Source organism: Solanum lycopersicum, chromosome 4 (assembly GCF_036512215.1).
Source record: "Solanum lycopersicum chromosome 4, SLM_r2.1".
In the NCBI taxonomy this organism is placed as follows: domain Eukaryota; kingdom Viridiplantae; phylum Streptophyta; class Magnoliopsida; order Solanales; family Solanaceae; genus Solanum; species Solanum lycopersicum.
The window spans coordinates 64,467,709-64,491,393 of record NC_090803.1 but is presented as its reverse complement, the minus strand read 5'-3'; the positions used below and the strand labels follow the sequence as shown (position 1 = coordinate 64,491,393).

General features: G+C 32.4%; 2 protein-coding genes and 1 long non-coding RNA gene across 4 annotated transcripts; 2 read left to right on the top strand and 1 right to left on the bottom strand.

Annotated features, from left to right (window-relative positions):
* The first annotated feature begins 2,394 nt into the window (after positions 1 to 2,394).
* On the top strand, positions 2,395 to 7,837 carry LOC101257165 (uncharacterized). Of its 2 annotated transcripts, none has more exons than XR_011220914.1 (6): positions 2,395 to 2,603; positions 4,214 to 4,590; positions 4,664 to 4,801; positions 4,885 to 5,014; positions 6,799 to 6,936; positions 7,578 to 7,837. It is a non-coding gene; the product is annotated as an uncharacterized lncRNA (long non-coding RNA). The 2 variants fall into 2 exon arrangements; XR_011220915.1 differs by having other exon boundaries at positions 2,406 to 2,603; positions 4,670 to 4,801.
* A 1,444-nt stretch (positions 7,838 to 9,281) lies between these two features.
* Positions 9,282 to 11,168, bottom strand: LOC101256871 (uncharacterized). Its single transcript, XM_004238036.5, has one exon. It carries the CDS (start codon positions 10,650 to 10,652, stop codon positions 9,570 to 9,572), a length of 1,083 nt encoding a protein of 360 aa, XP_004238084.1. The 5' UTR covers positions 10,653 to 11,168; the 3' UTR covers positions 9,282 to 9,569.
* Positions 11,169 to 16,130: 4,962 nt separating this feature from the next.
* On the top strand, positions 16,131 to 20,324 carry LOC101253183 (putative nucleobase-ascorbate transporter 10). Its single transcript, XM_019213674.3, has 14 exons — positions 16,131 to 16,618; positions 16,759 to 16,856; positions 17,118 to 17,294; positions 17,545 to 17,645; positions 17,773 to 17,848; positions 18,023 to 18,082; positions 18,298 to 18,473; positions 18,580 to 18,676; positions 18,866 to 18,952; positions 19,026 to 19,084; positions 19,166 to 19,257; positions 19,403 to 19,480; positions 19,630 to 19,790; positions 19,886 to 20,324. Exons 1-14 carry the CDS (start codon positions 16,510 to 16,512, stop codon positions 20,102 to 20,104), a joined length of 1,590 nt encoding a protein of 529 aa, XP_019069219.3. The 5' UTR covers positions 16,131 to 16,509; the 3' UTR covers positions 20,105 to 20,324.
* Positions 20,325 to 23,685: the final 3,361 nt, after the last annotated feature.

Sequence of the window (23,685 nt, the reverse complement as noted above, 5' to 3'; positions counted from 1 at the left end):
TTAGAAATCCGCATAACTAATTTATGCAGGAAAGAAAGTGCAATAACTAATACGCATATGTACATAAATTCTCTCGTAACTAATCCAACTACCAAACGAGCCCGAGGGTATCAAAATGGTGGCAAAAAGAGGAAGAAGACAGGAGAGATATTACCAAGGACTAAGTTTCGATGAGAACGAACGAACAAATGGCAAATACATAATAAAAAAAGCGACATAATTGACATTTCTTATTGATTTTGCCGTCTGATCATATTATACGTTTTTGCTTGTCGAAAATGAATTTTTATCTTTTCATTTTTCTTTTTTACTCTGTTCGTTTCAAAATAAGTGTCATTTTAGTTCATTTCAGACTCATTAAAAGACTAAGAATAAATAAATTTTTACTAATAGAAGAATGTAGTTGGAAGTTAATTGTTGGTTGTCTTGAATTTCTAAAACGACACTTATTTTAGAATAAAAAATGGTGACCAAAATCAGTTCCGTGTGTTTCAATAGTTTCTTCAAGCGTCTCTTACCTTTTCTTTACTAGTAGAGTAAAGATAACAATTAAATAACTGGGAAAAAATTATCTAATTTAATTTCTTTTATCTACGAATTTGGGTGGATCAACAATGACTTCTAATGGACGGGTTTGCTACTAATCACTACCATTTAATTTGAGTTAATACCTCGGATGATTATTCAACTATGCACTTTTCTCTCAAAAAGTTACTCAATTTTCAATTTTCATTCAAAAGTCACTCAACTATACATTTCTTTCTCAGAAAGTCACTCACATTTGAATTTTAATTCAAAAGTCACTCAATCTATTAAATTGTTTTTTTAATTAAAATTTATTGATATTAATTATTTATATAACAAACCAAAATTTTAAAAAAATAAAAATACCATTTAAACCATTTAGTGATCCATCCACCTAACCCGACCCATTAAAAAATATGATATGACCCATGTTATTTTGTCTTTAATCCTAATTCAAGGTTTAAAGAGAGGGATTAATTTAGGATTAAAGACAAAATAAAATGGGTCATATCATATTTTTTAATGGGTCGGGGTAGGTGGATGAATCACTAAATGGTTTAATATATTTTTAAAAATTTTTGATTTGTTATATAAATAATCAATATCAACAATTTTTAATTAAAAAATAATTTAATAGATTGAGTGACTTTTTGAGGAAAAAGTGTATAGTTGAGTGACTTTTTGAGGAAAGAGTGAATAGTTGAGTGACTTTTGAGTTAAAATTCAAAGTTGAGTGACTTTCTGAGAAAGAAACTAATAGTTGAGTGACTTTTGAGTGAAAATTAAAAGTTGAGTGCTTTCAGAGATGAGTGCATAGTTGAGTGACCATCTGAGATATTAACTCCATTTAATTTAGTATAAACTACATAATTTTGGAATAACTTGCGCATAAATTTTAACCGATTACATTGAGGACATTAAAACTCTCAAGATTAAATTTTGGCAGAGATGTAACACCAAAATTATTATTGCATAAATCTTTTTAAACGAAGGTATATATTAAACACCAATTAGTGTGACTCTTTTTTTGATCTTTAAAAAATAATAATCGTTGCCACATTAAGAAACCTCCCGCAACTCCGATTTTGAAAAGCGACAATTTATGAATTTTGAGAGAAAAGACTCCTCCAAATGGTTCCTTATTTTTGGGTTAAGGCTCAAAGTGATTCTTGATTTTTCACATGAAGCACTAATAGTCTCTCATTTTTGCAATATTGGTGCACTTTTGGTCCTTCCCTAAAATTTTGCCTATTTTTTAACTTCAATTTTGTCCAGAATTTTATATAAGAAATGTCCGATCATCTTTTTATATATTTAGTAGAAAAATAACTCTATCTAAGAGAATGTCATAAGAAAAACACCTTGTTTCGTTCACTAAAAATATCATTGCAGCTAAACTAAGATCATCTTAACATATAACTTTGCAGGACAAGAAAAAATTATACTATTGTACGTGAAATTATCATGACGAACCTCTCGACTTTACGTGCAATATGATTTCTACTAACAAAACAAAGTATTTTTCTTCTCACGTACTTTCATATGGGAGTTGTTATTTCTATTAAATATATAAAATGACAATTGTACATCTTATACATAGGTTGTGGATAAAATCAATGATAAAAATAGATAAAATTTTGGATGAAAACGAAACGTGCACCAATGTTACAAACATAAGGGACTATTACTGCTGTATGTGAAAACTCAAGAATCACTCTAAGCTTAATTCAAAGAAGAATCTATTTTGATCCTTTCCTCGAATTTTGACCCTGAAATATTAGTTTGGCCCAAAATAGATAATGGCCCAAATGAAGCCCAAAAAGCAGGAGCTGGAACCTTCTTAAGCCAACAAACCAGTAGCACTTGCCAGAAACTAATTTGTCCATTTCAACTGTTTCCCGCTCATTCATAGCGTAATTTCACACGATTTCGTTCTGCAATGGCGAGTTTTCTCCGGTGTACGTTCACAGTCTACCCGATCTTCACAGGTTTCTTCGACGAGTTTTTCTTCTTCGTCGAAATCAAACCCGATCAAATAGGCAGAGTCTAGAATTCGCCAGGAACTTCGTCGTCGCAGAGTACGTACTTCATCAACCTTATTCTACTGCGAATCGTCATTGTTGCTTTTTTATTCGTGCTAAATTTTCTCTACAATACTCTTAATTATTTGTCTGCTGTTCGAATTTCAAGTTTAATATTTGGAAATACTTAGGTCGTTTTATGATGTTGATTCTAAATTAAACTTACACACTGCGTATTTTATGTTTCATTGTGAAGAAAAGTTGTGAATTTTGCTTTCATGAGCAGAATCTGAGCTAATATCTAATCAAATTAACCACTCATGATACTCTTTAAAAAAATAAATAATTGTTGTAGGACTGTAAACAAAAAAATAAGGAATTGCTAGAATTTAAACTGAGACTTTATGTTGCTGGTGGGAGATGGTAGGTATACCGTGGAAATAGTCGGAAGCTGGCTCGGGCACCACAGTTATAAAATAATAATTAGTAGTACATAGTTTGGTTCTCCTACTTTTAAATCTTGTTTATTCTTTTTGAGATAGGAAGATATTATACTGTGAGTAGTTACTAACATAAACCTGCTTATAGTTTTCATATTTCATTTATTAAGGAATAAATCATAGGTACATTATGCTCTACTTGTCAATTTTCTCCAATTTGTGTCGCAATCAATGGTGAACACTAAAGACTTAATGGGAGTTGTATATACAGTTTATTTGCCTCAAGTTATACCCCTGCCATCAAGTAGAGAACTTTATAGACTAGTAATGTAGTTATCTGAGCTTTCTTTATTCACTACTAATTCACAGTAGTTAATGAGAAGATATGAAATTTTTTAAGGTATTTAGAATGTTGAATCGCATACCCGAAGAGTAATGGATGAAGACATTAGGAAGTTACTTAGCACAATTTTTCGTCCTGCTAACTCATAATATTTCCATCTCAAATTACTGATGAAAAATATTTCCATCTCAATTTGTTTGACTCACATTGCATGTCTCTCTTAAGGTGCACGTAAAGTGTGTAAGAACAAGTTTTGAGTACTATTGGTGTACATGAATTTAACTTTTTGTTCTGCATTATGTAACTTAGATTGATTGACAAACTGCATATACGCTCGTCTGTGAGCCAATAAAGGGAATGTTGTTGACTTGAAATTAAATAGGCGTCGATATTGAATTTTTGCATATATTTATATCAACTTAGTCCATTTGAAACTTTTTATAGCTCTTGTCAAAGCAATTAACTCCATTACTTTATATAGTTCTTGTCAAGAAGATCTCCAGAAACATATTTGAGAAGAAATTCAAGTATTTCCTGTTCGTCTTAGTTCTTCCTTCTTTTTTCTAACGAAATAGGGTGAGATTGGGATGCTTAGTTGTCAGTGGTTTTTGTACGTTTTCTAATTTTGAGTGTTAACTATGGGAACACTGCAATTCATTACTGCTTACTATCTATTCCTAGTTGTTCTTTATTCACATCATACGGCTGAGATTTGCTCCAGCATAAATTACTTAAATTTATTGTGATGGAGTATACGTGGTCACTTGTGGCCTGTGGGAATAAAGGGTATTTGGTCTTTTAACACATGTATTTTTCCCTTTGAATTTCCATCGATGGGGTTGTTGTCGTCGTTTTCACTTTCTCCTGTCCTTTCTTGACTAAAGAAGCAGACACGAGGAATATAGCATACCATTCTCATCCTCACCCACTCACCCCCCTCAAGTTGGACGGGCTAGGAGAGATCCCCAACTTTCCTAGAACGTTGTGGTGAGATGGCCCAGATAGGGCTTTGGGGAAGGGATCAGAGACCTGAGAAGAAGCCGGAACATAAGACAGAGAAATCAGGTGTGCGAGGAATTGTTTTGTGTACAAAGTGGCTATCGGAGTAAACCAGACTAGGGAGCTCTGGCGGAGATCCCCATATCAGCAAGAAGACAATTGAGCCATGTCATATCAGCCACGACTCTTCTCATGGAGTGATACTCAGCTCCCGCAGAGGATAAGGAAATGGAGACCTGTTCTTTTTGGTTCCTAGAAACAGGTGAGCCTCCAAGTGTGATAAAAAATCAACTGTCTGATCGACGCCCCAATTTGACAGAAAGATCACTTGTCAGAAACAGATCTTGACTGGGATTGTTACTGAGGTATTAAAGAACTCGCAGTGCAGCTGAAAAATGAGATGTCCAGGGATCCTGTATATACTGAGAGAGATGTTGCACTGCATAACAAATATTTGGTTGACTATGAGTGTGGTAAATCAATTTGCCAATAAGTCTTCTATAACTAGTAGGATCTATCAAATTATCTCCATAATGAGCTTGTAATTTTGTTGTAGGATCAAAAGGTGAAGAAACAAGTGGCAGATGGGAGCAATCATATTCAGAAAGAAGCTCCAAAGTGTACTTCTGTTGAGTAATAATGAGACCATCAGGCTCCTTTAAAATCTCAAGTCCCAAAAAAATAATGTAAGTCTCCAAGATCCTTGATTTAATTCAGTATCAAGGAATTTTATGAGTTGAGTGAGTTCAGCTGAGTTGTTGCCTGTCAAAATAATGTCATCCACATAAACAACAGCTTAAGAAATTGAATCACCATCCTTTCAAAAAGATAAGGACTAATCATTTAAAGAGGAAATAAATCCCTTGAAATTGAGAGCAGAAGTAAGCTTAGAATACCACTGGCGTGAATCATGTTTTGAATCGTAGAGAGACTTCCCAAGCTTTCAAACATGATTAGGACTACGAGAAGACATTCCGGGGGAAACCTCATATTTCTATTCTAACAGCCTCTTCTCGTAATTAACCACGTAAAAATACATTATTAACACCCAATCTTGATAAAGGCCAGCCTCTTTTGACTGCTATAGATAAAATGCATCTTATGGTGGTCATCTTCACAATTGGGGAGAAGCTTTCATTGAAATCCACACGTTCTCTTTGGATTTCACCCATAACAACAAGTCTTGCCTTTAATCATTCAAGACTCTCATCATACCTTTGTTTTATTTTGAACACCCACTTACAAGGGGAGTACATTTTTCCCTTGAGCTGGTTGAACTACTTCCAAGTCTTGTTAAGCCTCCAAGGCTTCAAGTTCACATGCCATAGCCTGCTGCCACCCAAGGTGCATAGCAACTTGTGCATACGTAGATGGTTCAGCCATAAAAGAAACAAAATTAAGAACTTTTTGATTAACTTGAAGAAAGTGTTGAAAAAGGGTACGAGGAGGAGTGATAAAAGAGGTAAAACAAGTAAGATTAGTAAGAAAAACTACATTGCACATATATTCAGATAAATAAGTAGGCTGTTTGTGCTCTCTACTGAATGGTAGAAATAGGAGATGACTTTTTGTGAATAAATTCAGAGGATGAGCTAACGAGCTCCTTAATTCTACTGCGTAGTCTATAACAAATTAACCAACTCTAGTGGACCCTTTATTATCTATTCCTAGATGTCCTTTATCTCGTCATACGACTGAGCTTTGCTCCAACTCAAATTGCACAAATTTGCTGAGATGTGTGCACGTGTTCTCTTGTGGGGATAAAGGGTATTTGGTCTGTACACATGTATCTTTCCCCAATTTGAATTTCCCTCGATGATGTCCTCGTCACCTTCACTTACCCCTTCCCTTTCTCGACCAAAGAAGCGGATATAGATACTGAGGAATCGAGCATACCATTCAACAGCTTACTGGAAATTACTTTCTTATTCTTCCAGTTGACGCTTAGGCATTTGGTCATATTAGTTATTGGTCATGCCTCTAAAGTTCATTGACAAATATGCCTACTTTTTCTGGTCAGTTTATGGATCTGTCGATAGATTAACTTTTTCTGGGGAGAATTGAACATTGCTTCTTCAGGTCATTGGTTATACACCTGCAAGAATCGCAACTCAACAAGGCTATGGAAAGGTTGGAAAGTGGAAAACAAATTTCTAGTCTACATAGAAGTACCCACCACTCTTTACCTTTTCATGATAAAACATTTATATTTTATTCTCTGAGAACACTTTGGATATTTAATTATTATCAATGCAACAAATCCATGGAACTTGTATTTCTCTATGCGAGGTCTTTTTCCCTAAGGTTTGTATAGCTCGTTAGCATTTTTAGCATGCCCAGCATCACAGGTCTCTAAAACAGAGCAATTTCAAAAACTGCCTCTGTTTTGCCAATGTAGATATTTTGTTTATGACACTATTTTTAATTAATAGAACTGTAGCCAAAGCATCTGTTTGATCGCATCTTTTAGGTGGGAAAATCCATTGATTGGATGGACATCCACTGGAGACCCTTTATCATCCATTGGTGAGGCAGGGTTATTGTTTGATATTGTAGATGCAACAAAGACGTATGCTGAGAAACATGGTTGGGAGTACGCTGTGTGACTGTAAGTCCTTTTGAACGCAGCACTCCCCAATTTTCTTGTTTCCATTATAAATATATTGCATCAGAGACCTTGTTCTGCTTTTAGACAATCTGTTGTTATTTCCCTGTAACAGACATGTGGGATTGGAATAGGTTTTGAACTTGCATTGCATGCTTACAAGATTGTGATGTAGAAAGAGTCCCAGAATATGGATAGTACCTCTCTTACGAGTTCCTTCAAGAGTTCTTGAGGTATTTATTAGTTAAATTAGTGAAAGAGAAAACCGTGATGAAAGATAACAAGTTGATCAGATTTCTAGAGAAGAAATTGAAAGAGAGCAGGCACGGACTTATCTTCTGGGAATGACTAATAACTTCAATGCTGAAGTACTAATTTCATAGAGTTTGATTCATTAGAACTTGAGTGTCAAATTGATTTCGTTGTAATTGTTACTACATGATACACTAGCTTGACTATGTTCCTAGGTCAATTTTGTTGGTCTTGTTTGGAGTCTGATATACAGAGCTTCTTTTAACATTTCATTTTAAGCAGGCACTGTCACTACATAATACACTAGCTCGACTATGTACCAAGGCCAATTTTGTTGGTCGTGTTTTCAGTCTAATGTACAGAGCTTTGTTTAACATTCACCTTATATGCAGGCACGCATCACCATAGAATCCCTTCTATCATTCAAGCTTCTAAAATGAATGGATGAGCACTTCTGGATCATCAACAGTGAGTTATCTAATGGTCGCTCAAGCTTCTAAGATACATGGTATGGATGGTGAGTGGTTTATATTCAAAACTATTTCAACTCACTTCTAAGTAGTTCTCTAACAATTGTTAATTTGTAAGATATTTATATGAATTCGAGCGACTTTATTGGAACAAAAAATAGATAAATGACTTTATTAGGCAATTTCATTAAGTTGAGTGACGATGAGGAACTAACTCCAAAAATTAGATAAATAACTTGACTCTACTAACTGACTATCCTTCAAAACGTTTGATATCTTTTCCTTCCACAAGCTCCACTATAAGCGGCCTGGATGGTATACCAAATCTTCTCAAGAGGTTTGCTAATACCCCCAGAATTCGAACTGGTTAGTAGCTCCCTAAGCGTAGGAGGCATAACAATAGTTGCTTGGAGAGCTTAAAAAAGAGATCCCAAATCTGCCAACTACTGGGCATTGCCAAGAAAAAGGACTGCTGCACACCACCTGGGTATTACGCCCTCTTTTCTGTAGGTTCCGTGTTTGAGACATGCGTCATGGGCCAACTGTCACATAAAACAATCAACTCTGTTACGGCGCTTTAAACTTTCAGAGTTGTTTTCATGGCCAATTGGAGAAGTCTATCCCCGTCTTTTCGCCCCGCTGATAGGGGAGAAAGGGCATTTTCCCTATCTCTAAAGGGGCCAAAGGCTGGACGACGGGGCCTCCGTTGGACTGATTTATTTGCTGAGTTGGACTCACCATCACACACAAAAAGCCTGCAGCATGAGTTACGAAGAAATTCCCATTATGCTGTCCACTCCATGTAATGCAGTGCTCAACTTGTTCGTGACACCACCTCCAAAGTCTCCAAATCTCTTGTCAATTGTAGGACTTTGTGAGTTCTTAAAGATGGATTAACCTATAAACAATGTTAAATAAGATACATTGTCATTACATTTTAACATGTCATCTCAGGTCACTCACTTCATTTTCTAAAATAACAAACTAAACTTACTATAGGAAGTTAAATTACCTATTGTTTTATTTCATCTTTATTTGATTTTAGGTTAAATAGAAGTAAGATCTGTCACTTTTCTCTTGATTTGTATGTCAAGAAGTTTCATACACCAATCCAAGTCTCCCATCAAACCATATATTTGTTCTTTAATGGTATGAATCACGACTCCCTTCAACCATATATTTGTTCTTGAAGTGGAGTTCTATAGTTATCGCTTGCATCTAGCTAGTTGACCATTTATTGGATACGGTGAATTTTATGTCTTATCATAGACAACTCTATTTCTGGCTAGAGACAAATCATATGCAGACAGTTTCAAATGGAAGGGGTCCCACCAAAGTGAGGGACATCAATTCTATTTCTGGTTAGAGCCAAAATCGTATGCAGACAACTTAAAAAATCAAATTCAAGTTCAAATGGAAGTGTCCTACCAAAGTGCAAGGGAGATTAAAATGGATATTTTGGGAGACTAAAATAGATATTTCGTGCCACCGTTGCCTTCAAGAGATGCTAGAAACTTCTGCCAGATGGAGATACTTTTATCATTGGAATTCTAACATGTATTCAGCCAATAATATTGGTTGCCATCATATAATCTTTCTCCAATAAGAAAAGCATATTACATTAACTAGGCATTCAAAACTTTATTCTGTTTGTCAGTTTTGTTTATTGATATGTGCTGAACTAGTAAAATATGTACAGACGGAGAAAAAAAGGAAAGAAACTAGACGCTTACAGTTGATAATTGAGACATAAAACTTTTACACTCTTAACCTGGAAATAACTATTGAACATAATTGAACTACCCTAATTTTTCCTACTTTCTATAGGCTGCTACTATATTGCATAAGTTTTTAACCGGCATTTTACAACATTTAAACCAGTTAAACTGTATATACAATTGACAAAAAAACTGTTTAAATATTGGAAGCAGCTGATTCAGGAGTATTATCATCTGTGGTATGGAACCTCCACTCAAAGACATAATCTTTGGATTGGCAAGCTAACTTCACAGCATTGCAGAAAGCTTTGACTGAATTCTTTTTCCCTTGTGCAGCTCCCCATTCTATCTTCACCCAGCAATTGAATCCATCAGATGACATTGGCACACTGCAAGATGAATCCAAGAACTCAAGTATCACTTCCCCACCAATTCTCTTGCATGCATTCCCAACCATGTAGTCCAACCAGCAACACTCAGGTTGACCCACCATCTCTTTGTATGCTGCATTTGTGAGCCTTACTTTGTTATTCGAGTCCGAAACGACAGCTGGCAAAGCCTCTGCTTCAACTTCTTCCTCCACCTCCTCTGGTTTCTTTATAAATTTCTTGTTTGTTGCACCACCATCTGGAGCCTCCTCCTCATTGATACAACCAATGGAAATACTTGACCCAACTGGGCGCACTGGCTGCGGGGTTATAACAACCGGGCCAGGGGTCTTAGGACCTTGCAATTGGGGCATGAAATCTAATTCTTCAGGGCCATCAGCTGCCAAATTCAAATCGATCCCTCTAATTTCCTCTCCAGAGTGTTTCTCCACTAGCATAGGAAGAGTAGTGGTAGTACAAGCCATAAGAGGGAGTGTTATGGAATTTGATGGAGTTGTAACAGAAGTACCCAAGCCACATTTAAGAGGGAGAAGATTTGGGATTAAAGTGAACTGGGGAACCACATTTGGTCTATAAGAAGGAGAAGCAGCCACCACCTGATGATAATTAGGAAACTGGCCAGCAGGAAAGTAATTACCTCTGGCTCTTTTCATAGAAGGTGGACCAAGTGCAGTCCTTCCTCTCTTCCTTGTCCTTGTTGGCCTTGCTTGCAATTGAGGCCATACATTCCTCAAGAAAGGAGACTTTTGAATATTTGGGGGCAATCCAGTTGGATTATCCTCAGAAACAGGACTAGTTGGAGCCTCAGGTTTTGGTGCTATTGGCCTATATCTAGCCATGATCTCAGCTGTTTTTGAGGTTGAAGGGTAAGGATTCAAAGTCTGCATCATTTTTTTTAAAAAATAAAAAAAGAACCCTTTTCCTCTTAACAACAACAACCAAAAAAAAAAAGAACCAAATTCAGAGAAACAGAGAGGAGTGTTGAGGAAAAATTAGTGGGGCTAGAGGTAGAGGTATAAGAAGGGTGATATAAGCCAATGAGAAAAGGGCAAAACATGAAGCAAGAGAAAAGGTTGAAATGACACTTGGAAACATACGGCGGGTACGTGTTTGAGTTACTTTAAAACAATAAAGGACATGTGGGATTACAAGAGAGTTTTGAACTTTGTATGCATGCTTTACACTTATCACACCCTAAGCCTTACTCCTAGCTGTCCTCTCCCTTCGGTTATGAATGAAAAGAAGTAGTGTCACAGAAGAAAAATACACCCCTTCAAAATCATTACTAATTACCCATTTTGCTTTTTTTCATCATATTTTAAGGATGAATTTATGTACTGGTAATTAAAAAAAGAAAAAACATAACGGATGTGAAAAAAGAATAAGTTTAGTTTTTTGGAGTTAATAAGTTGGGGTGAGGCAGTGGGCTGCTTACCAATCAGGCGGTGGGCGCTCATCTCATTGCACCGAAGAGAAAGGGCCTTTTGCGGAACAACGCGTGTTGACGTGGATCTCATGCATGCCTACACCTATCAGAATTTTGTTCTTTTTGGTTCCCTCTCTGCCTCTTGAAAAAAAAAGATTCAATGTACTGAAAATCTTTTACCTTAGAAAGACTTTTAATTAGTTTTAGTCTTCGATTACATATTATTTGTTAGTAAGTAAATAAGGTATTAATATGAAATTGTTTGGATAGTAATCATCATGTGAGTTTTACTCAAAAAAAAGAATCAATGTGAGAGCTCCTGAAGGAGGGGTAAAAAAAGAAAAGTAAATAAGGTAAAAAAAAGTAAAGAGATTGGTACGTATATATACAATTAATTAATTAATTACTATTTAAAAGAAATAGAGTAAACTCTCTACTTTTATGAATTAAAAGAAAGAAGAAGATGTTTGTAGGTTATTTGAGTTACTTTAAAAGGTTGCTTGCAAAGCAACTTATGAGTTGTGTGTAAACTATTTTCCTAAGTCATCTGTAAACTGCACGAAAAGTATTTAAATTTTTATCAGAAAGTTATTTAACAAGTTAGAGTCTTCTTGAAAAAGCTAAAAAAGCACGAAATAAATTTTCATAATCATATATTCATTTTTAAGATGATTAACGATTTATATTTATACACTTTACTCGATATGACATGAATTAAATTGATACTCACGTAAAAAAAATAACTAATGTTAAAAAATATATGTATTCATAAGTAAAGCATCACTACACATGTCAATTGTCATGTTATTATTTTAAGAGTCATTAAAAGATAAGAGTAAGAGTATTATGTTAAGGTTAAAGACTAAAAGATTATAAACAAAAAAGTGTGCTTAACATGCTAATGAAATCGAGAAAACAAGAGTTAGAAATTCTGGTAATTAAATTATATCAGATGAAAAACAGCTCCTGGTTCTGACTTCTATCTTTTTCTATAGGTTCTTCATAATCTTTTTACTTTCTTTAAAAGTTACTATATATTTTTATTTTTTTTCCCTCAATCTCAATATGTTACGTGCCTTATTATTTTCATAATGTTTAAAAAAATATTACGTATATTTTAATTTTATGCGTGGTAAAAAATTCAAATAAATTAAAATAATGTCTTTCTTTCGAAATATTTTTCTCATAGCCGAAGAAAAATTTATTGTGATTGGAGAAGATTATCTCAGGATGTTACATTTATCTCATGTGGCACCTCATGGAAAAAAGCTAAGTTTTTCTTTATAATAATATTCACTTGATTACTTGTAAAGCGTTCTTCATGATATTCCTTTTGATGCTGTCGTTTTATAATTTTGATCTAATACATTTTGAGTTATGGTCATGTAATACATTGATTTTCTGATTCTTAAATTGCAGAACTCTCATCTTTTTAATTTCTTATTATTCGAGCTATACTATTAAAATTGAAAGTAAAAAATGTTTATCAATCAAAATAAGTTTCTTTTATTTGTAATACACTTCATTTATATGATTGTTTTTTTTCTATATTTTGATTTAAAATAATATTATTATAATAATTAAGATCTTAGATGAACTATTAGTATAATTTAAATTCTTATTCAAATTAGTAACGAGAAAAGAAAATACATTTTTTATTTTGAACTTAATACTTTCTCATTCTGTGTTGGTTCATTGACAAAACTTCAATAAATCCAAAGTATGCCGCCTTATTCTACGTCATAATACGACATATTCATAATAATTGAAAAAAAATTGAAAAAATTATTAAATATTTTCACTTCATCTTCTTACTTGAAATTCATAATTTATCGATTAACAATGAAAATGCTTAAAAAAAAATTCTTCGTTGTAAACCTTGATTTGGAAATAACTTTAGACCAAATTTATCAAGTTTGATTTAAGAACTTTTTTTTGAAGCATGTCCATTTTTATTATATACGTACAATATTTGTAATTAAAAAATATCTTATCAGGTGACTTAAAATATTTATAGATAAATTTCTTGAAAATAAGAATTTTTAGCGTTATAAATAACTTTCTAATAAAAATAAAATAACCTATTACGATAAAATAACCGCATGCCCACCAACTTCACGTAATACTGGTCTATATAAGAAATATTTTTAAAATAATGTTTTTTATTACATGAAATAAATAAAATTATTTAAAAGATTCACCTATTGGGATGATATATACAGAAATATTTTCACTAAGGTAAACCAGCGGGACTTCTACTTCGACCCAATATGAATTCTCTATCTTTGTTATTAATTACGAGTATCCATTCATTTTAATTTGTTTGTGTTATTTTTTTCTTTAAGTTGAAAAATATATTTTATTTTCTTTTAACTGCTCTTAACATTTGATTCTCTTTAAGATCATAAAATTAAAGAGTATAAATATATTTACGTATTTTAATTTAGAATTATAATATTTAAAAGTTTTTTTTTTCGAGTATAAATTTATTATCCCAGGGGTTAATGCATTTAATAAGGATCCTGGATACCGTATATCAAGGATGAAATAATCCCATTTAACCTTTCCATTGAATTTTGAGGATTTTAACATTAAATTTAGACTTTTGTAAGAGTTACAACACAAGATACTAAAGCACAGGATTTTTTTCATACATGAGGAGGATGAGTATTAAATTTCTTTAAAACTAAGGCCAAATATATTTGTAACTGTAAAATATTCAATTAGTATCATATCAGTAAAGAGATTGGTATGTATATATACAATTAATTAATTAATTACTATTAAAGAAATAGATTAAGCTCTCTATTTTATGAATTAAAAGAAAGAAGAAAATGTTTGTAGGTTATTTGAGTTACTTTAAAAGGTTGCTTGAAAAGCAACCTATGAGTTGTGTGTAAACTATTTCCCCAAGTTATTTGTAAACTGCGTGAAAAGTATTTGAATTTTTTTCAAAAATTTATTTAACAAATTATAATCTTTTTGAGAAAGCTAAGAAAGCACGAAATAAATCTTCATAATCATATATTCATTTTAAAGATGATTAATGATTTATATTTGTACACTTTACTTGATATGACAGGCTGAATTAAATTAATACTCACGTAAAAAATAACCAAAATCAATATATATGTAAAGAAATTATGTATTTATAAGTAAAGCACCATTAACACATGTCAATTGTCATGTTATTATTTTAAAAGAGAAGTGTCATTAAAAGATAGAATAATATGTTAAAAGTTTAAGACTAAAGAATTATAAATAAAAAGGTGTTCGTTAACATGTTAATATTATCGAGAAAATAAGAGTCAGAAATTGTGGTCATTAAGTTATATCAGATGAAAAGCAGCCCCTGGTTCTTCTAATCTTTTTTTTTACTTTGTTTAAAATATCTATATTTTTAATTTTTTTCTTAAATCTCAATATGTTACCTGACTTATTATTACCATAATACTTAAAAAAATATTACATATACTTTAATTTTATGTGTGGTAAAAAAGTCAAATAAATTAATAATGTATTTTATTCGAAATATTTTTGTTATAGCTGAAGATATATTTATTGTGATTGGAGGAGATTACCCCAAGATGTTATAATATTCACTTGATTACTTGTAAAGCATGTCTTCGTGATTTTTATTTTGGTGTTATCGTTTTACAATTTTGGTGTAATACGTTTTGAATTACTGTCATGTAATACACTTCATTTATATATATTAATTGTTCTTCTTTTTACATTTTAATATTTGAAATAAAATTATTATAATAATTAATATCTTAGATAAACTATCGATAAAATTTAAATTCTTATTCAAATTAGTAACGAGAAAAGAAAATATATTTTTTATTTGAATTTAATACTTTCTCATTCGGTGTTGGTTCATCAATTTAACTGTAATAGATCCAACGTCTGCCACCTTATCCTACGTTATAATACGAAATATTCATAGTAGAATCAAAATAAAAAATAAAATGCATTTTATTTTTAAAAAATTACTAAATATTTTCACTTTATCCCGTGACTTGAAATTTATAATTTATCGATTAATAATGGAAATACTCAAAAAAAATTCTTTGTTGTAAACCTTGATTCGGAGATAACTTTAGATTAAATTTATCGAGTTCGATTGAGAATTTTCTTTGAAACACGTCCATTTTTATTATATAGGTATATCATTTGTAATTAAAAAATATGTTATTAAGTGACTTAAAATATTTATAAATAAATTTCTTGAAAATAAGAATTTTCAATGTTATAAATAACCTGCTAGTAAAAATAATATGACATGTTACGTTAAAAAAAATTTTAGAAAGAGTTTGGGTTTTCACATATTATTGATTGATTGATCACAATTTTTTAATATTTTTTTATAAATAAATTTTAAAAAAAAAATAGAAAAATACAAGTTTAAATAAACTATATTTCATATTAATTATGCCCTCTTTACTTTCAACATATCTCATCTTCACCCTACCCAGTAACCTTCATCCTTACAACCCGTGCTCATACCAACTTCATATAATACTTGTCTATATTATATAAAAATATTTTTAAGATAATAAAAATCATGAAATAAAAAAAATACTTAAAGAAATTCACCTATTTTCTTAAAAAAAACATTTTTCTCAACACTCTTATGATTAGTATGATATATATACGGAAATGCTTTCACTAAGTTAAACTAATGGGACTTTTACTTCAACCTAAAATGAGTTCTCTTTGTTTGTTATTAACTACGAATATTCTATTAATGTTAATTTAGTTGTGCTATTTTTATTTTTCTTCAGTTTAAAAAACATATTTTATTTTCTTTTAGTAGCTCTTAACTTCCTACTTTTCTTAAAGACCATATAATTTAAAAATATTTAATATATAATTTTATTTAATTTTTTCTTAAACTTTGTATCCGGTATAAATGTATTATCACAAAAGCATATTTAATGCATTGAATAAGGATCCTCGATTCCATATATCAAGGGTGTAATAATCCCATTTAACCTTTCTAGAGAATTTTGAGGATTTTAACATTAAAAGTAGTCTTTAGTAAGAGTTACAACACAAAGATACTAAATCATTGGACTTTTTTTTTTCATACATGAGGAGGATGGATATTAAATTCATATCTTTCACTATTTAAAACTAAGACCAAAAATATTTGTAACGGTAAAATACTCAATTAGTTTCATATCAGTATGTTTAATTATTATCAATATTATATTTGTAATGTTCATTCTTTTTTGTAACAAAGAAAAAAGTCATACGCCAATACATGAAATAGCGCCAATTTTTTTCAACTTTCTCTAAACTGGTAAGTTTCAATCATGTCTAGTAGCAATAATGGAGCTAAAAAGGCTGACGAATTACATCCTCATCCAGTTATGGAACAACTTAAGAATGTACAATATTGTGTTAATAGCCCACCACCTTGGGGTACGTGCAAATTTAAAAACTACGAGATTTTTTAAGTTATATACATTGACGTTTTTCTTTTTTATGTTTAACGAGCGATATAGTTTCCTTTTTCAATTATTGTTAATAAGGGATTATGATCAAATAATATGATAATGCAGGGGAAGCATTGTTATTGGGGTTTCAACATTACATATTGAGTCTTGGTAATATTGTCTTATTTCCAAGTATTATAGTTCCTCAAATGGGTGGTGGCAATGTAAGAATTCTTTCTATTCTATATCAGCTTTGTATTATTATTATTATTATTTAAATTACATCGGAGACAGGGGAAAAGAAATTGAGACATCACCGATAACGTGAAAGTTTAAGTAACCAACCAACTGAGATACTAAGATCCCGTTTATTTTATTATTATGACTATAGTCAAACATTTTATATATATATTTTTTGCCACTAGATAATTGATCCTGTATATTACTACCCTTTTTATTGATTTAACTGATTTTCTGCATTGTAGGATGAAAAGGCAAAAATAGTACAGACATTGCTTTTTACTTCAGGTGTGAATACATTACTCCAATCCTTATTTGGGACCAGATTGCCATTGGTAATGGGAGGTTCATATGCATACTTGATACCAATTATCTCAATTATCCAGGCTAATAAGTTGTCAGTTCTTCAGAATCCTGAGCTGGTAATGTAACATTATTCTCTATTTTTTTTCCCGAGGCTAGGGGTGTATCCAAGATTTAAACTTGATGGATTCAACGTTTTAAGTTTTTGTTGTTTAAAAGTGTCGGAGCTAAAGGGGTTCTTCCAAATTCCCTTTTAACCCCTTGGTGAAAATCCTGGCTCTGTCGTTCTATCACTGAATCATTGCACTTCTGAAATTATGAGTTCTGAGTTTAATATTTGTTGCAATTTTTCATGATTGATATCCTCAGAGATTTATGAATACAATGAGGAGCATACAGGGGGCTCTTATTGTTACTTCTAGTTTCCAAATTCTACTGGGCTTCCTTGGCCTGTGGAGAAATGTTGTAAGGTGTGTGCTAATATGTTTTTATTTCTTTTTTCCAGTCTTTGACTCTTGAGCATGTGACATCAACTTTACGTCGTCTACTTTGTTTGCTGCATGATTTTGTATTTGTTGATCTGATTCTATAATTTAGGTTACTTAGCCCTCTATCTGTGGCACCACTTGTTACCTTTACCGGACTAGGGCTCTACCATCTTGGCTTTCCATTGGTGAGAACTCTAATCCTAGATTTTCTCATAAATATGATTTTTGATTTAAAATGTAAAGATGAGAATCTCAGATTGCTTAAAACAGTAATAACAACCACGCCTCAGTCACAATCAAGTTGAGCAGATCGCTGAAGATATGCTCACTGATTATCTTTTGTAACGTTTGTTTTGTAGATTGCAGAATGTATTGAAATTGGGATACCACATTTAATTTTCACGGTTGTCATCACACAGGCAAGTAGTTTGGATTGTACCTTGTTACTAATTCATTAGGTTGTTGAAGAGGATATTATTCTGTATTGCCTTTGCCGTCACACTATCCTTTTTTGTGCTTAACTTTCTCCTAACTTGTAGATTTCTCATTTGACATGTCGCAGCAACAGTATTTCGTATCGTTTATTCTATTCCTACTCACACTTGATTCCCTGAATGTAACAATGGTCTTGCAGTATCTACCAACATATCTCAAATTAAAGAGGCCCATATGTGACCGGTTTGCAATGCTCTTCTCTATAGCAATTATATGGTTTTATGCAGCAATCTTGACCTGGAGTGGTGCATACAAGAATGAAAATGAAGCAAATTGTCACGTTGATAGCTCTGGACTCATTGCTGGATCTCCTTGGTGAGATTTCTCTTCATGTGCACATCACCAAGTGGCAATTCCTATCTCTTTATCATGTCTCTCTGGAGTGTCTGTCTTATGCTGCAACTTGCGTTACTTTATGCAGGATCGACCTGCCATATCTATTCCTATGGGGAGTTCCAACTTTCAAATTTGGAGATGCTTTTACTATGATGATCGCTTCTTTTGTTGCTTCTGTGGAGGTCTGTTCTCTGAACCTCTAATTATCTGTTTACTGCTGATATATAAGTTATTACACAGTCTTCATAGTTAATGCTGTGAAAAAGAAATTGGCCGCTAGAAATAACTTCTGAACTGTTTTGGTGCACTAATCTTTCATTTGTATACTGGATATTACTCTTGAATTCACTTTGAGAACTTATGTTGTGTAGTCAACTGGTGTATTTCATGCATCAGCGAGATATGGAAGCGCTACACCAGTGCCACCTTCTGTCATTAGCCGGGGTGTTGGCTGGCTGGTGAGATCAAATATTCTCTTCTATTCTCATTGTATCAAGTTTAATTTACCTCGTGAGTTTTAATTCGTCGCAGGGGATTGGGACTATGCTAAATGCCGTTTTTGGTGGTGTCACTGGTTGCGCTGCTACAGCGTAACAATCTCTAACTTTTTATTCTGAATTCCCTCATACTATGACTTAGGCTATGAACAATCAATTATCTATGATTCACAGGGAAAATGCTGGTCTATTGGCAATGACGAGAGTTGGAAGCCGAAGAGTCGTGCAAATATCTGCTGGTTTTATGATTTTCTTCTCCATCTTAGGTATGCTAATCCTAATGTATTATATATTGATTCGACGGAGAAGGACTGACTAATTTTGTTTCTATCAAAACTAGACGCTTTTCCTCTGTACGCTAGCTGATGTGATTTATCGATTTAATTTGTGACGTGCTTTGTTGTTTGCTAGGAAAATTTGGAGCACTCTTTGCTTCAATACCTGCATCAATCATGGCTGCAATGTATTGTATCTTCTTCGGATACATGTGTAAGAATCGTTTTTACCATTTTGTTAATGCAACTTTTTTTTTTCCAAATGGCATTTGGTCTATTGTCCCGAGACAAGACCTCACTCGTGAGATTACGTAGGGTATGTTGTCGTTGTTGTTGACATTTGATCCGTTGGTTGAATTGCAGCATCAGCTGGTCTTGGATTTCTCCAATTCTGTAACTTAAACAGCTTTAGAACAAACTTCATATTGGGATTTTCTCTTTTTCTGGGATTTTCCTTACCACAATACTTCAGAGAGCATCACATGTATTCTGTATCTGGTCCTCTTCATACAAAGTCAAGATGGGTAATCACAAATTTTCATCCACTAAACTCTATTATTTTTTCAGAATTATCGTTACAAACTGAACTCGTACTAATGTTGCTCTTTCTGAACTGCAGTTCAATGACACAATGTCTGTCATCTTCATGTCACACGCCACGATAGCTGCTGCAGTTGCTGTATTTTTGGATAGGACTCTTCCATTTAATAACAATGAAGCTCAAAAAGACAGTGGCTTGCATTGGTGGGATAAGTTTGTGGTATATACTAAAGACGTTAGAAGTGATGAGTTTTATAAATTACCATGCCAACTAAATAGGTTCTTTCCACCTTATTAGTCAAAAAAAGAAATGTCATTACTGTTTTATAAGGGGCTTGTTTCCTTCATATGTCATTCTGTTGACATCCTAGAAATCTTGCTAATATTGAATGCCTGGGAGTATCTGCAATTTGTTCGAGATCTTTTCCCCTACCCCTTCTTCGGAGCTTCCACTTTTCTTACTCCTCGTTGACTCGAACTCATAAACTTATAATTGGAGGTGGAGGCCTCCCTTCTTGTCCATCCATGTCAAAGATGATCTATTGTATTACAACAAAAAATATGTCTAATGCCATAAACGACATAGCACAAATTTATGCATAATACATAAACATGACCCTAACTTTTAATTATCATAGTTTCCTTTGTTTTAGAGTCAAAATATAACATTTTATGATGTACTTTTTCATCAAATTGACACGCAAAGTATTACAATAAATTTGTAGTACTTTTCGTATAGTTTTTGAATATCTAAGTTTTTTGTTTAAAATATCGAATTAACGTAATTTAATTTAAGTTTGAAATTTAGTCAAATTGACTTTCGAAAAAACTTAACATGACAAATAAAAGTGAGCGGAGGGAATATTTATCTTTCACAGCCTTGCTGAAGTCTTCATCACCTTTAGCAACTGAAGCTACTTTTTCTTTTCTTTTTTTGGTTTCCACTCATGTAGTCTTCATCACCTTTAGGGGTGGGCTCTCAACAAGATTTTTCTCCGGCTTGAACTCAAAATGAGGAATGACGCTCTCAACATAATTATTTTTATATCGATTTTTCTCTGGCTTGAACTCAACAGTATATCATAAAATCTATCAAAGGTCACAGTGAAGAAACTTACCTCCGTGATCTATTTGATGATGTATGGCATCGAGAAGCCTTGCCAGATAACAACAATGGCAGTAGAGTTATCCTTACAACTCGAAAGGAGGACGTGGCTGAAATTAAGATTTCTCCCATAAACTTCGTTTTCTAAATAATGAAGAAAGTTGGGACCTTTTATGCAAGAAACTACGTCCAGAGAATAAGATTGTTGGTGCTGAGTTGTTCTCCCCATCCATGGAAAGGCTAGCTAAGGAAATGGTGGACAAGTGCTATTGTGGTACTAGGTGGGCTACCTTCCTACAGAAAGGGGGTGGACCTTTTATACTCGTGCTTGATTTTCATGTGACCTATTATTAATTAAATGTGGTTGACATAGAAATTTTGCAGGGATAATGCTCGCGTCTGGGCTATGACAAGAGGTGGAACCCGAAGAGTCGTGCAAATATCTGCTGTTTTTTTCTTCTCCGTTTTGGATATGCTAGTGCTGATGTATTGATTCATGGACAAGAATTTATTAGTTGATGAAAAAAAGACTGATCAATTGTTTGTCTACCTAAATTTTACTCTATTTCTATGTATGCTAGCTAATGCTAATGTATCGATTTAATCCGTGACATGCTTTATTGTTTGCCAGGAAAATTTCATCTTCTTTAGAACAAACTTATTAAACTCTACATCGGATGAGTGGTCTCTTTGGCCAATCCTTCCCTCAATGAACTAGCTCTTGGTACTGATGTCCATGCACCAGACAGCGAATTACATAGCGAGTCTTTAGACTATCTTTCTAAAAATGCTGCTGAGAATTGAGTATGAAAAGAATGACTTGATAGTTGACAGTATTGACTTTGATAGCCAGTTGGAAATTTCCAACTCTGTTTCAACGTTTAAAATTTGTATGTAAAATGTGACGCGCAATAGAGCTATAATACTACTCCTTGTGTATCATATTGTCGAGTATAGCAATGTTACAGTCAAAACCTAGCCCCAATATCATCAGGGTGGTTGATGCAGTTCAAAATACAGCTGGAATTGGGAGAAGAGACCTACCTGTAGTTGGTATAAAGTAGTCCTTGGTGGAAGCTTTAACCAGTTAATGGGACTTTGAGCATGGGAGCTCAGTCATGCCTCAACTTCTTTTATAATGATAAATATGTTCTTTTAGTATAGGCTTGCTTGGCCAAGTCACAGAAACACATAAACTGAGTGAGTAGAGTGTACCAAATATATATTGATATGGAGATAGCAACTACATATTCAATTAGAGAGCATAACTATTTGCATTTCATCGTATCATGTCATATATTATTATAAGTGGAAAGCTCCAAAGCGAAAAGTTGAATTACTATTTTACCCCTACACTAAATGAAAAGGCTATAAAAATATTTAATTAAATTCATCTATATAATTAATTAAACATTTTTATCTTTAAATAAAGAAAATACTTCTTTAATAATTTGTGTAAAAAAAAATGTAAATATATGTTTAAATAAATGCTAAGTATCATATTGACTACAATACAATAAATGTTTCAACAATTTCAAAATTGGTTCTTCATATTCTTTTATGTGTATTAGTACATATGTTGAATACTTATAGTCATACGTTTTAACTTTAAAGAATAACTACGAATTTGGACTTTAATAGTTTTGGAAATCTAACCATTTTTAAAGAATAAAATATAAAGTGTCCTTTCACTTTTTTAATAAAGAGATTTAATGATATTTTAATGATCTTTTTCTAACTTGACTTTTGAGTTTTTATATATCTTGGCTATAAATATCATTGTGTGTTTCACTAATTTTCTGATCTGTAAATTATGTCATGATATATGTTGTCTTAGTTTTGATGATAGCTACTTCTCTTCATTCATCGTATCTTAATATTTGTTTGATAATTTTATTGTAGATTAACTAAGATCTGTTAAGATTTCTCTTCTATGGGTTCAAGAGGAATTTTTATTTTGTGTTATTATATTAGAAATGAAGATATGATATATTTGTTGATGTTCATTAATAATATACTTGTTACTTTCACCTTTCATTTATGAAATGGGTTAATGACATATTCATGACAATCCTTTGATTCCCTCAATTATATCCTATCGAAGAGATTTTGAATAATTGGAAGAGAATAAAGAAAGTTGTCATCTCTTTTTCTTTCACATTGTTACTACTTTTTTCTTTCACATTGTTAATTTTAGCTTCATTTTATAATATTTTTGTTGATTCTTTAGAGGTGTTCTTTTATTTACCATTAAAAAAATTCTATTGTCTTTCCTATTTGATAAATAAATAACTACAAATAAAATATTATTGTACACAATAAAACTTTGAATTTTATGATTTAAGTCTTTGCATGGTTGATAACTGTTCTTGCTTTGATAACCATGTAAGTTGTATAGTTTTTAAAATACTTTTTCCTTATTCACTATTTTATTTTACAAACTTTATAGTAAAAATAGAATTATTAGCTCTATTAAAAGTGTGAAGCAACAAAGTTAAGGTTGGATAACTAGAATAATCCTATAAATTTGTATAGAGTATAACACTCTTTGAAATTATAAAATTTGTAGAAATTGAAGGGTTACTTAATAATTAAATACACTTAATTTAATATATTGACCATATTCATCTACTAAAAGTCTCTAGCTACAGGTGAAATATGTAAAGATGTTTGAGACTTTGATTCCTATCCTTCATTTTCTTTCATTTAATTCATTTTAATTCTAATATGAAGTTTAAGTTCAAATTGTCCAATTTAATTAATTACTTTTCTCT

What these genes read in the sequence shown, in the direction of transcription:
- LOC101256871 (XM_004238036.5), bottom strand. Translation starts at nt 10,652, where the DNA reads ATGATGCAGACTTTGAATCCTTACCCTTCAACCTCAAAAACAGCTGAG.
- LOC101253183 (XM_019213674.3), top strand. Translation starts at nt 16,510, where the DNA reads ATGTCTAGTAGCAATAATGGAGCTAAAAAGGCTGACGAATTACATCCT. An exon ending in ACTGGTTGCGCTGCTACAGC is followed by an intron (nt 19,085 to 19,165) that starts GTAACAATCTCT and finishes TATGATTCACAG; the next exon opens with GGAAAATGCTGGTCTATTGG. An exon ending in TTCATACAAAGTCAAGATGG is followed by an intron (nt 19,791 to 19,885) that starts GTAATCACAAAT and finishes TCTGAACTGCAG; the next exon opens with TTCAATGACACAATGTCTGT.